The 12,717-nt window shown below is 38.0% G+C and overlaps 1 protein-coding gene across 4 annotated transcripts; it reads right to left on the bottom strand.

The window, feature by feature from the left end:
- Positions 1-259: 259 nt before the first annotated feature.
- LOC149713074 (putative acid phosphatase 5) lies at positions 260-7,613 on the bottom strand. 4 transcript variants are annotated; one of them, XM_089846008.1, is made up of 10 exons: positions 7,126-7,610; positions 6,946-6,990; positions 6,083-6,178; positions 5,908-5,988; positions 5,632-5,799; positions 4,681-4,764; positions 2,034-2,123; positions 1,709-1,829; positions 1,456-1,547; positions 260-583 (listed from the first exon to the last, which is right to left on the bottom strand). In XM_089846008.1, exons 2-10 carry the CDS (start codon positions 6,988-6,990, stop codon positions 350-352), a joined length of 1,011 nt encoding a protein of 336 aa, XP_089702134.1. In that variant the 5' UTR covers positions 7,126-7,610; the 3' UTR covers positions 260-349. The 4 variants fall into 4 exon arrangements, with proteins under 4 accessions (XP_089702134.1, XP_089702126.1, XP_089702118.1 ...); XM_089846000.1 differs by having other exon boundaries at positions 6,946-7,034; positions 7,126-7,609; XM_089845992.1 differs by having other exon boundaries at positions 6,946-7,609.
- Positions 7,614-12,717: the final 5,104 nt, after the last annotated feature.

Genomic DNA, 12,717 nt, shown 5'->3' with positions numbered 1-12,717 from the left:
ACTAAACTCGGTTTTGCAGTCCAACTTCCTATTTAGTCTTTACTAACCCCTCACCAGGCGTAGCTTTACGAGACTATATGGCGTTTCACCTACGTCACTTCATGACAAGCTCTCAGTAGCCAGTGACAAACTTAGGGTACATATCTTATGAACTAATGATACAACCTAAAGCAATGCTTCCTTTTTAAAGCGATGCGGGCTTTCATGTTCCGTCAGTTAGGAATTTAAACATTTATAGATAAAGAAGATCAAGCCCAAAAGCGATTAATATTATATCTTTATTTTTAAAATTACTATTGATATGGCAGCTGTTTTCAATATTCAGTATTATTGGACTGACAACGAGTACTTAGAGAACATTATCTTTTAATTCTTGCACGGTGCAAAAATTTGTTTGGGAATTACATCCGGGTATTTGTAAGGTTATTGGTTCCGATTTGGGAGTATCCAAGTAGATGAATTTCACTCCGATGCTTGTGGAATTTAGGCGGTGTTTCTCCACCAACAACGTTGCACCGAACGAAGGAGGCAAATCTAAGGGCACGTTTAAGAGACCCAACAAACAACCAACAACCAGATCATGCTGAAATAAACAAATTAAATGGAGCAAGCCATGAAGAAATGATCACCCAGAAGCATAGAGCGGCTCCAGTGGATCCCCTACAAGTTGACTTTCCTTACGAACTCCAGTTTTAGCTTGGCGAAGCTAGAGGCCTTTGTGGGCGGATTTATACGTGCATGTGTAAATTCCGCCCACTAGCCTTTGCCAAGCCATAACCGGAGTTCAGGAGAAAAGTCCCCTTGTGGGGGCTCCACTGGAGCCGAGCTATGCTTTAAAGGCCGACTTCCAGCAGCGAAAAGAGTTCTAGCGAACTGAAAACCGAGCATCGAGACTAACAATGGAGCGACCGTGCCGATCTTCGAATCCCCGCTGGGGTAAAAGATGGAAGGGTTCTCTCTAACTGAAAGCCGTGCAATGTGGTTCTAGCGAACTAAAGATACGCGATAGAGAATTTCCTTCAGGGGAAAGCAAAAAATCGAGAGGAAATAAATTTAAAAGGATTTCTATTGTTCATCTTCAGTTCGCTAGAACCACATTTCACGGCTTTCAGTTAGCGAGAACCCTTCCAACTTTTGACCCAGCGGGGCTTCGAAAATCGGCACGGTCGCTTCATTGTTAGTCTTGAACTTGATGCTCGGTTTTCAATTCGCTAGAACCCTTTTTGCTGGAAGTTTGCCTTTAAGAAAGAATCATGGATGTGTTTAAATAATAGAAAAATTCGTAGTATTTCTAAACCCCGTGACATCATGAGAAAGTTAAAATAATAACTGGTGACCAAAGTATTCAATATGTTTTTCATCATACTAGAATGTCCGTACGAAACTGTATCTGGTTTTAATAGGCCAGATGTCACTGAGTCGGTTATGAAAGTGACAATTAAAACTTCACTCTACCGTAAAGTAGAAGAAAGTGTTGATTTCCGTTTGGGTGCCCTTTGTCGTTCTGGATGTTTGCAAATTATCCAAAATCTCGTCTAGAAGTTCTCCTAAAAATTGTTTGAAAGTTTAACTTTCCTTGATTTCGATCAATTAGGCTTTTGTTTCATATTTTGAATACCGCGAGGTAGATAAGGAGTTACATTTCGCTCTACATCGTGCGATAATACATCTCTATTTGCCTAATATATGTTCTTAAACGGCTATTTACCAGAAGTTGCTTTAGCTAAAGTTACGTTGGTAGCGAAAGTGTAGAAGAACGAGCGACTAAGTTGTTGTAAATTCGGAAAGAGAGAATCAAACCACGATGGTAAGATCAAAGAATGGAATTTCTGTAAGAATAAATTTTAATTGTAAGCATCAGATTAAAGGTTAAGTCCTGTCAGCTATAGGGAAACCGCAAAAGGGCTGGGCTTCCTTTTTACATCTACATGATGGGGGATCATAATAAGTAGAAGACTAGAGGGAGTACGAAACTGACTGGGCAAGCAAAGTTCTGACGTATTGCTCAATCCCTGTATCGAGTAACAGTTTACCTCGGATGTCAGAGCGTCGTCGTAAGTGAAAATATTATCATTGGTAACATCTTCAACTCCAAGCATTTTTGAAATATTCTTCTTTAGGGTCTGTAAGCATTTAGTTCAGTTTAATAGAGCTTTCAATATTGTGACGGTTCATAAACCCTTGCTTGACATACCGTATGTGGGCCCAAAGACGTTATCTACACTGTAAAAAAAGAGGGTTTTTTGGGGGTGTGAATCTGTACCTAAAAAGGTATTTTTGGTCAAAAAACTCCTTTAGGTGTGTTTTAGCACCTCCTGAGGTGTTAATAAAAACCCTTTAAAAATTTGAAGGTGTATTATCATACCCTTAGTAAATGTTTAACACACGAAGGGTGTTTTGATGGGAAAAGGGTGTATTTTTATACCCCAAACGACAGCGCACGCGCTGTTGCACTCTTTTATTTAGCTCGCGAACGCAGATTCACGAGGCGCGATACATTTTCAAATTCAAAATAGGCTTAACGGTCGGTGTACTTGCATCTGTGTTTCACTGTTATCAAACCACTTAAGAAGGTAATTATTTTAACTAACTTTTTATAAGTTAAACTTTGATTTATGATATGTTTCATCCATTTTAACAGCTTGGACCGGGAAAAGATCGCAATTATCCATAGTGATCATGGTTTGTTAAATTAGGTTAGAGTTAGGTTCGATTGGTTAGGGTTAGGTTAGGTTTACGTTTGGCTAGGTTTTTTAAGTTTGGGTTCTTTTTGCTGGGGTTTAGGTTGCCTACTTCTAGCCGCGTGGAAATTTGAAGAAACGCTTCCGTAGCCCTGATGCCAATACGGATGTGAACCATTTTGATTCTTGACTTAGTTTTCTTCGAGAGCTTTCAACGTCTCAATAAAAGCCGTGAGCCCATCAACAATAAATCAGACTAATTTATGATTAAAAGATTAAATCAAATAACGAACAACTAATTTTTAATTCTTTTTGCTTGTAGATTTAGGCATGGCTATTCATTAATTCCTTATGAACATAGTGGTGGATATATGAGAGTTATAATACAACTTCTGTGGATAATATGGCAAATCCACAAATTGCGTGGATAATGGACAGAAAGTGTTTTGACTTGTCACCATTTTGTCACAGAACAGCTATAGAACGGTTGATTAATAAAGCCGATGGTGAACGTAACTTTCCTCTGAGAAGTACTCCATTGCAGAAAACGAAGAAACCGAAAAATTGCGATGTCACGTTCTGATTGTATACTAGTTTTAGGTGCATTTTTAAATGATTTAAAGTTTTTGGTTTTGAATTTCGCGGTCTAAGTCATTTCACTATTTATAATGAATTTTAACACTCGTTTCTGAACCTCGAATTAAAGACTTAATGTAAAAGTTAATTTATTACTTCTTGTGTGATATATATTACGTAGCGATTTAGGCACATTAAAGTGCCAAAATTTTTCACACCAGTGAACATCATTTTTCTACTATAAGAAAGAGAACCATGTATGATAATAATTAAACCTTTCACAGCAAATTTTATATTTGTTAGTACCCGTAAATGGCCGAAATGCCATTTCTTGCACCCAGGGAAATTTTTTTAGGTACAGGCCAATGCATTTGTTTTTAATTTCCATCCCATAATGGTGGAAAAGTATTTTTCGCATCCCCAAACAGAATTTATCAGTACATATAAATACCATAAATGGTTTCAATTCGCACCTCAACAATTGAAAGGGTATTTTTTCGAACCACCCTACCGAATTTATCAGGTACAGGTAAATACCATATTTGGTTTCGATTCGCACCCTTAAAAGATGAAAGGGTATTTTTTCACACCCTAAGCAGAATTTCTGAGGTCCAGTTAAATTCCTTTAAGGGTTTTATTAAACACCTTAGGGTATTTAAAAACACCCCATTCAAGGGGGTATTTATAAATACCCTAAATATGGGGTGCGAATTTGTACCTAAAAGGGTGCGTCTCCTGTGGGGGAAGAAAACACCTTTAAAGGTGCGTTTCCGACCCCCTTTTTTTACAGTGTAGAGCCTTCAAAGTTAACAGTCCACCTAAGTCCCTACATGGTTTGAAGTCATATCTAACGTCTTTGGATGATCCACATACTGGATGTTCAGTCTTAAAGGCCTACTTCCATCGAAAAGTCCCCCCTTCTCGCTATTTCCCCCGTGATTCCCCCCAAAAACATTCCTTTGCACCTCAAATGCTTTACGTGTGGTTTTTGATAAAGAAAACTAGCCACGTGGTCTTACAGTTGAAAATTTAACGGTAGCACAAAGTGGCAAGTTTTCAATCAAATGAACGAAAGTACTCGTACTGATGAACCTTTGGCCTTCATTAAAGATACGGATTTAATTAAATGCATTTCAAAGCAAATTTTTGTATCTCGTCATAATTATTTCATTGGCTTGTATGGGTAGAGCGTAGCACGATCTACTAATCACCTGACTAGATCCGAGGTTCAAAGATACGGTGAATTAAACATGTAATTTTTGCTATGCAATTTATTCTCTTCGCCGAGGTTTTCAAGGTTAAATTGACTGTAGAAAGACATCAAGCACTATTCTACAGGGCCGGTAGACCCTTGAAGAAAAGAACTCAAATGCAATGCTCAAATGCATGTGCAGTTGAAGGCTGCATGTATTAAAAAACTAACCTGTAAAAATTCCTTGGGTAGAAGTTGACCGAAAAGCGTTTCCCGTTCATCAAGCATGCCTATGATTTTGTCAGGGTAGAGCATCTTTTGAATAAAAGTATTACGATCGAGGTTAGGTCACCGGAACAGAAATATGCCAGGAATTGGTTAGTCACTCAACGTAATCGGTGTACACGTTGTACCTTTGACTTTGCTGAATGAATTATTTATATGCAAACTTTGAAAGCTCAACACTGAACTCCCCATATAGTTTTGATGCGTTTTGTGTTGATTTAAGTTAATTTAAGTTAAGCAAGGCTTGAATTATATATAGTTGAGAGTGTTTCGTCCCTCAAAATTATCTTCGAGTTCCAAGATGAATTAAAGGCCGACTTCCAGCGAAAAGGGTTCTAGCGAACTGAAAACCGAGAATCGAGACTAACAATGGAGCGACCGTGCCGATGTTCAGGGTCGGATTAAAGGGGGGGCCGAGGGGGCACTGGCCCCCGGGTGCAAGGCTTGTTGGGGGCGCATTGAGTTAAACTATTCCCCCTTAGCGACATTTTCTGTTCCGTTTTTTCCGACTTAAGGGGGCGCCCACTATCTCGGCCCCCGGGTGCAAAATTGCTTAATCCGGCCCTGCCTATGTTCGAAGCCCCGCCGTGCAATGTGGTTCTGGCGAACTGAAGATGAACAATAGAAATCATTTTAAATTTATTTCCTCTTGAATTTTTGCTTTCCCCTGAAGGAAATTCTCTATTGTGTATCTTCAGTTCGCTAGAACCACATTGCACGGCTTTCACTTAGCTAATAGAACCCTTCCAACTTTTGTCCAGAGGGGCTTCGAAAATCGGCACGGTCGCTCCATTGTTAGTCTCGATGCTCGGTTTTCAGTTCGCTAGAACTCTTTTCGATGGAAGTCGGCCTTTAATGGCATGTTTTATTGAATTCAAGGCCTTGAATGATACTTACACTATCACAAGGAGGCGCAGCTACATGAATAGGCACTGGTGGCATGACGTTGATAATGTTCTCATTGTTCTCATCAGTATTACTACTCCATTGGGTGGGATATATGGATGCGAACATCGCTTGTCCACTCTGAATGCAGCGTGCGACGTAGGAGCTTCGGGCTAGAACCTAAACAAAGGAGTTATAAATTGTCTTTTCTCAAATCACATGATGAATCTTGGTTTTGAAGTAACTCTTGCTTTATAAAGTACTTTTGAACGCTGTATAACAATTTACCTTTCTGTGGTCGTTTTCGAGGAAACTTCCATATCTATTTCGTAACAATTTTCCCATTTCATACATTTGAATTGCGCCTTCCTGATAATTAGTAAACCGAATATTGATTTATTACTAATCTTTCTTTTGCATTAAAAACCAGGCGCTACTAAAGCGTGGCAGTTAAAATACCCACCTTTGTTAATTGTCCTTTTCCTTGTGACAGAAAGTCTGTGTTGGGATCATCCGGATAAGAACCTGAGTAAGGTGTTCTTGCCCCGTGTCTAGAAATCTATTGATTAGAAGGGGAAAATTGCGCAATTGCTATCAGAATGCTACATCTAAACTAAGAGACTGGTTCGTTATGCGCAAAATCTTAGTGTTTTATTTACGCTTGATTTTCATTGTGATGTTATTCAACTTATACAGGGTTCATACAACTTTTGGAAAACAAATTTCCCTGAGATTTCCAGGTTTTTTCACCCATATACTTCCCTGAATTTTCCAGGTTTTTCCCGTGTATGGAGTATCCCATGGAGTAAATGTTAACGAAGTAGGGGGGGGGGGGCAAATATGACTATTTCAAAGGACATCCCCGTATCTCTAATATAACCAGAGTTATAAGCCTCCAAAGTAAAGTGTAATGTTAATCCTATGGAGGGTATGTTTACGAACATTTTGTTTAATTACTCGGCCCCTGTTTGACGCAAAGTTCCCTGATTTCCCTGAATTTTACTAAAAATTCGAAATTTCTCTGAATTTTCGCTGAGGTTTTTGTCAACTATTTATTTCCCTGATTTTTCCAGGTTTTCCAGGTTTGTAAATAAACGGCTACTTCAACAAACCAAAGTTCGTGAAGGAATTTTAAATAAATTTCGAAACGATAATAGTAAAGTAATTTAGACTTCATGAAAAAAAAAGACAAAAATTTAGACAAACCACGGAGATTCTCTTTTTCAAAAACCGAAGATATAGGTACCAGAGTTCAATATACATTATTATGAAACATTTTGGGTGAGGTGGTTCAAACAGAAAATTTTTTTTAGCCAAATCACTTACCACTTGTAGCACTTCCAACGTGGTTTCACTTAAATCATCCTTCATCTTCAAAACGACGCAAAGCGTTACGACTAACAATACTAAAATTTCTAACAGACACAGACACCAACTAACTTTATGTTTCATTTTCAAAAATTAATGAAAAATCTCAATTAAGAAAGGAACTTTATCCTGTCTTACTTCTTCAATCTTCTGTTTAAAAAAGAACTATTTTTTTTTTCAGAGTCAAGTATTTTTACCTGCCGCTCCGCTACAAATTTAATCGTTCTGGCAGGTATTCCAATTCTATTTAATCTAAAATCTCTAGTGGCATTAGAGAGTGGAACGTTAGAGAGTATTCAACTTAAAAATACTAGTAGATGAAGCCGTAACGTAAATGAAAGCTTTCTTTAAGAGCATTCGGAGATTTATCCCCGTTTACATCTCTACGCCAGAAGCCGAAACATGTCGAGATGCCGTTTTGATTTTAAAGAGCTATTAAGTTGAAATTTTACCTCTTCCAAAACTATTACAATCTATTTTAGCCTTGGAACAATCTTTTATTTAAATGACGAGCTGAACTAACAGCCACAGCTGTCTTGGACAGAAAAATATGTCGGTTTTCTGTACTTAAGTGCCTTTATCAATAGTCAGATTTGAATGTAAATTTGTTGGCAAAACGCTGTTCGCATTCTAATCAAGCTTAAAGGCCGACTTCCAACGAAAAGGGTTCTAGCGAACTGAAAACCGAGCATTGAGACTAACAATGAATCGACCGTGCCGATTTTCGAAGCCCCGCTGGGTCAAAAGTTGGAAGGGTTCTCGCTAACTGATAGCCGTGCAATGTGGTTCTAGCGAACTGAAGATGAACAATAGAAATCATTTTAAATTTATTTCCTCTCGAATTTTTGCTTTCCCCTGATGGAAATTCTCTATTGCGTATCTTTAGTTCGCTAGAACCACATTGCACGGTTTTCAGTTAGAGAGAACCCTTCCATCTTTTACCCCAGCGGGGATTGGAAAATCGGCACGGTCGCTCCATTGTCAGTCTCGATGCTCGGTTTTCAGTTCGCTAGAACTCTCTTCGATGGAAGTCGGCCTTTAATATATTTTCATCTATGTTTTACCAGCAAGTGTGTCGTAAACGGGAAGCGTTTCCTATCTATGTAGATTTTATAACAACCATATCTGCCTTAAGTTGTCTTTTATTGTAAAAACAAATAATAGCAAAGAATTTTCTGAAATATGCGAGAGATCATGTGGAGCTTAAAAGATTTTTTTTGTCTCTCCGAGTGACGATGACGTCACGGAGAGATATTACACTGGACGTGTCTGTCTGTCACCGCGTTTGCACTTAGATAACTGGAGCAAGCGTGTTTGCAATTTATGGACCGCGTTCGCAATTCACAGAAAGAAATTTTGACTTCTACTCCCATCGTTAGGTTTAAGAAGTACGCGACGATCGGCTAGGGTTACGAGAAACGTCTAGCCTCCCAATGGCAGGGCTTCCACCAAAGGTTCACGCAATTGCTGGTTTTCTAATTATTCATTGTACCTCAATAACCTTATATACCCTAAATGTCCAAAAATTCTCAGAGGGTGAAGTGGAAAATCAAGTGATTTTTTTATCGATTCTGCCACTAATTAAAAGATCAGTCTGCAAAGTGAAACATTCATGAAATACCTCCGCTTGATTTCAAAATTCAAATTAGGTTCAAATTTTAACGTTAATTTGAAATAAAGACCTCTGACCAACCGCCTAACGCCCTGCCTTCCTGTTAACAAAATTCCCGTCGCACGCTCTACATCTCGCGCCACGATTATCACATCGCGCGCAAATTTTATCAAATCTCGCGATAAATTTCATTCAACATGGACTTTGCCACGAGAATTTTGTTAACAAGAAGGCAGGGCGTTTCGTGATTGGTCAGAGGTCCTTATTCCATAAAATCTCACCCTAATTTTAATTTGAAAATCATTCGGAGATATTTCCTGAATGTTTCACTACGCACACTGTACTGGTCTTACAATATGTAGAAGAATCGATTAAAAAAATTACTTGATTTTCCACTTCACCCTCCCTTTCAAGAGGTATACGCTAGAATTCAAACATTAACAATAGCTATGTTTATAATGATTTTTGGAATATAGATTCTTAAAACGACTTAACAAAAATTCAGGTAAATTACTGACGATTAAAATATTACCAATTATATTTGATTAATTATTTAAGAAAAACTTCTCAATTGCGTCTCGACACGGAGAGGTTTATTTTGGTTTCCCAACTTGTCTCTTTTATTTTTACTAGCATAGTACATTCAAACTCGTCATAAAAATTTGAATTTACAATTTAGAAAATATTTTTATTTTATTATTGATTTAAATTGCATAAATTGTCAAATCCGTTTTTGGTATTGTTTATTAAAGTGTTAGTGACATAATTTTCGTCATCCACAAACTTAAAATGCGAAAAAAATCCTTGAAAAAACTAGTTTATTATGATATGTTTACTTTTTTTATTTGGTTTCGTAGCAATTTATAAAATTGCAATCAAAGTATCGTGTTTGGAAAAGGCCTAGTTAAAATTTTGTTTCGTTTGATGACGTAGCAAGGAGAAATTTTCTCTCTAGATGTCGCTCACGTGACCCTTGTTAGTGGACCAGTGACCCCCCCTAGCGACCATAATAATAAAGTGGTCTCCGGAGTGGTCCCAGCCTTTGTTCTCCTATAGATTTGCAATTAATAAACTGGTCCCGAGGACCAGTAACCGGCACTTCTTGAATTTAAAAACTGGTTTTGGATCAGAGGAAGTGTGCTATTTCCCAGACTGCTCGGGAGTCTCGGGCGCTCGCGCTTAACTTATCCGCGAGATGCCGTTAGGGACGTATCAAGGAGAAGAACCCGCTAAAAATCTTCTCCGCAAATTTGCTTTTGCCCACCAAATTTCAAGTTTTCGAAGCGTTTTTTCTGTGTTTTCCCTCATATTTAAATATTGATCAAGCATATTTTTGGAATCAGACGAGTTTAAACTCTCAAAAAAGTAAGGTTTTCTTTAGATTTGAGATATTTTTGAACCACGTCCCTGTTACTTTAACCAGAAGGGGATAATAGAAGAAGGATGCCACTCTGCATCATCTTAATACATTAGTTATGTAACGTCATTCTTCCCAGGCTCACCCTTTTTGTTTGCTCTTCCGCTCATCAAACTACAGATGGGCATCGCACCGTAAGGTGAATTCTATAACTGTTTGGTACTAAATCCTCAGCAATCAACACCTCGTCTTGGGGTGAGACAAAAATCCACAAGTGCGTCTTGCCAAATAGTTTAAAGCAAAAATAGACTAATGACGAGGGAACTATTTATCGCGTATGTGATTCGGTTTAGTAACCTTGCTCCAAATGTTCCGATGTTGGGAAGAATGACGTTACACTTACCCCGCTTTGTGGTACACTTCTCTCGAAGAGAACTATTATATACTTCTGCTTTAACAGATATTAAGAAAACCGAGATCATATCACGCACGGCATGATCATTTTTTACAAGTCACAAATTTCCAGTTTTATGTTTACAAGGGCGCATAAAATAAATACATGCAAAGGTGCGATAATTTCCATGCATTTCGTTACTGTTTATACTTTCTGTGCTTTTTACACTTTCTTTAGCAGAAATGCAGCGAAAAGTAGAGAAAAGCGCGATGTCCATCTCAGGATAAGAATTCCTCATCCATTAAGCGTGTACATTGTCGGTCAAAATCTGTTCAAAAACACTTCAAAAGCGAATGAAAACGGAATAAGAGAAATGCTCATGAGGGATTGAATGCCAGAAAGCCCAGAATTCCCGACTTGATACGCTAAACTATAAATCAGGGAACTCACTGAGGTAAGAACTGCAGAAAACGTTAACAACAATATAACCCAGGACTTTTAGGGTTTGATCTAGAACACTTGAATATAAAGATGAAAATTGGTACATAGGTTGTTTTTGACCCAAGAAAAAATTATTTTAAAAGTCCTCTACTGTAGAGCGCGAGCTTTCGCTGTCATCTTGGAAAATGGCCGCCGGGAATGCCAGCTACAATATATTCCACACTCTTTTTCAAAAATTATGAAAATTATTGCACATTATGCTTGGAGTCACATGAACATCATATTAAAAATTTTCAGCTCTGTGTTCAATAGTTAGTTCACCATATTGGAAAATGGCCGACGGTATATTTCACAATGTTGTTGGAAAATTATGAAAATTGATGGATATTATAATGAAAGCTGTGTGAACCTCATAGTAAAATATTGAAGCCATTCATCGGATAGTTTGGCCGCCATGCTGAAAAATGGCCGCCGGTAATGTCGTTTAGATACGTTCATTCTTCAAAAATTATGACTGTCTGAACATCGTACTAAAATATTAAAGACGTTAGTTTCAATATTTTGGGCGCCATCTTGTAAAATGACTGGGGGAAGTGCCAAAATATTTCAAATATATAAATATTTTCGAAATTTCTGCATTGAGTAATAAACACCAAAAAAATAACTATTTCCAAGTCTAAATTATCAACGCCATCTTTAAAATTGGCCACTCGAAAATGATTACCCTAAATTCAGAAAGAAAGAAAAGTTATTCAAAGCTGTAATTCTCAATATGTTGATTAGGGAATATAATTTATATGGGGTTTAACATTCTAGTGTTGCTAAAAATTAGATTTAAGATAAGTCTCTAACATTTCGCTCATATTCATGGTCAGCTTGAAGATCTTTTGACAATAATTGCAGCTAGTACCGCGACAATTTCCACGCATTACTGAGCAAACTAATTCGGTTCGTCACAGGTCTTTACACAAGAGGTTCCTCAGTTACAGGTAATGAGTATTAAAAGTTGGTCTGGTGCAGGAGAGAGAGTGGTGTAAATAGGTCTTAGTACTTCGCGATCATTCTTCGGGGTTTAAATCGTTTCCTAGCCATTGTAGTTGCGGAATATCTTGGTTCTTTCACTAGGACTATCACATCCGAATTGGAACGTCTTCATTCTAAAGGTCCATCCACAGATATTTCGCACGACTCGCACGCGTTGCCCTGCCGCTAGCTTGGCGCGCTTCGCTCGCATCTCGTCCACACACACGAAGTTTATTTTCAATTGCAAGGAGGGCAAGCGCCACGCCTGTTTGTTTCAACCAATAGGAAATGCCGGAACTTCGTAGTCTAGTTTGCTACTTTGCCTTTCTCAGCTTTATGTATTAATCTTAATTTCGGAACTAAATTATGAAAATCTCCGTCTTTCTCACGGTTAGGGAATACTTCCCAAAACCCATATACTTCTTCTTTCATTTTATTTCTATATTCATGTCTGTAATGAAGAGACATTAACGGTTCATAGTGAGCCGAAAGTTAAATACACATTTAAATAATCGGGTTTGGAATTTATAATAGAAGAAACTATAATGGTGGCCATGGTATGCTATCGATTGGGCGTGTTATCAAAACAGCATTGTCCAAAACGGCTTTTTCATAAACGCGTTTGCCATTATAGCCATTTCTCATCTTAGCGCATTTTGATTACAGCGTTTATATCTTGAGCGTTGTTTCGTACGCCTTTTCCAAAATATTGTTGTTTATCTTCATTGTCTTCCCAAAATAATATGCCTTTTCCAAAAAATTATATTTTGCCTTTATTATATATTGCCTTTCTCCACCCTTCACAACACGGGTTCCGTGCTCAACGTTCTTGCACGTCAAACCTCCTTGAAGCATCCCATTCATGGGTTCGCTGGCTGGATGACGGGGGATCAGTGGATATAG

Source organism: Phalangium opilio, unplaced genomic scaffold (assembly GCF_054372755.1).
Source record: "Phalangium opilio isolate 3A_F unplaced genomic scaffold, DU_Popi_V2 ptg000009l_1, whole genome shotgun sequence".
Classification (NCBI taxonomy): Eukaryota; Metazoa; Arthropoda; class Arachnida; order Opiliones; family Phalangiidae; genus Phalangium; species Phalangium opilio.
The sequence above is the reverse complement of the archived record's forward strand: the minus strand, read 5'-3'. Positions and strand labels throughout refer to the sequence as shown.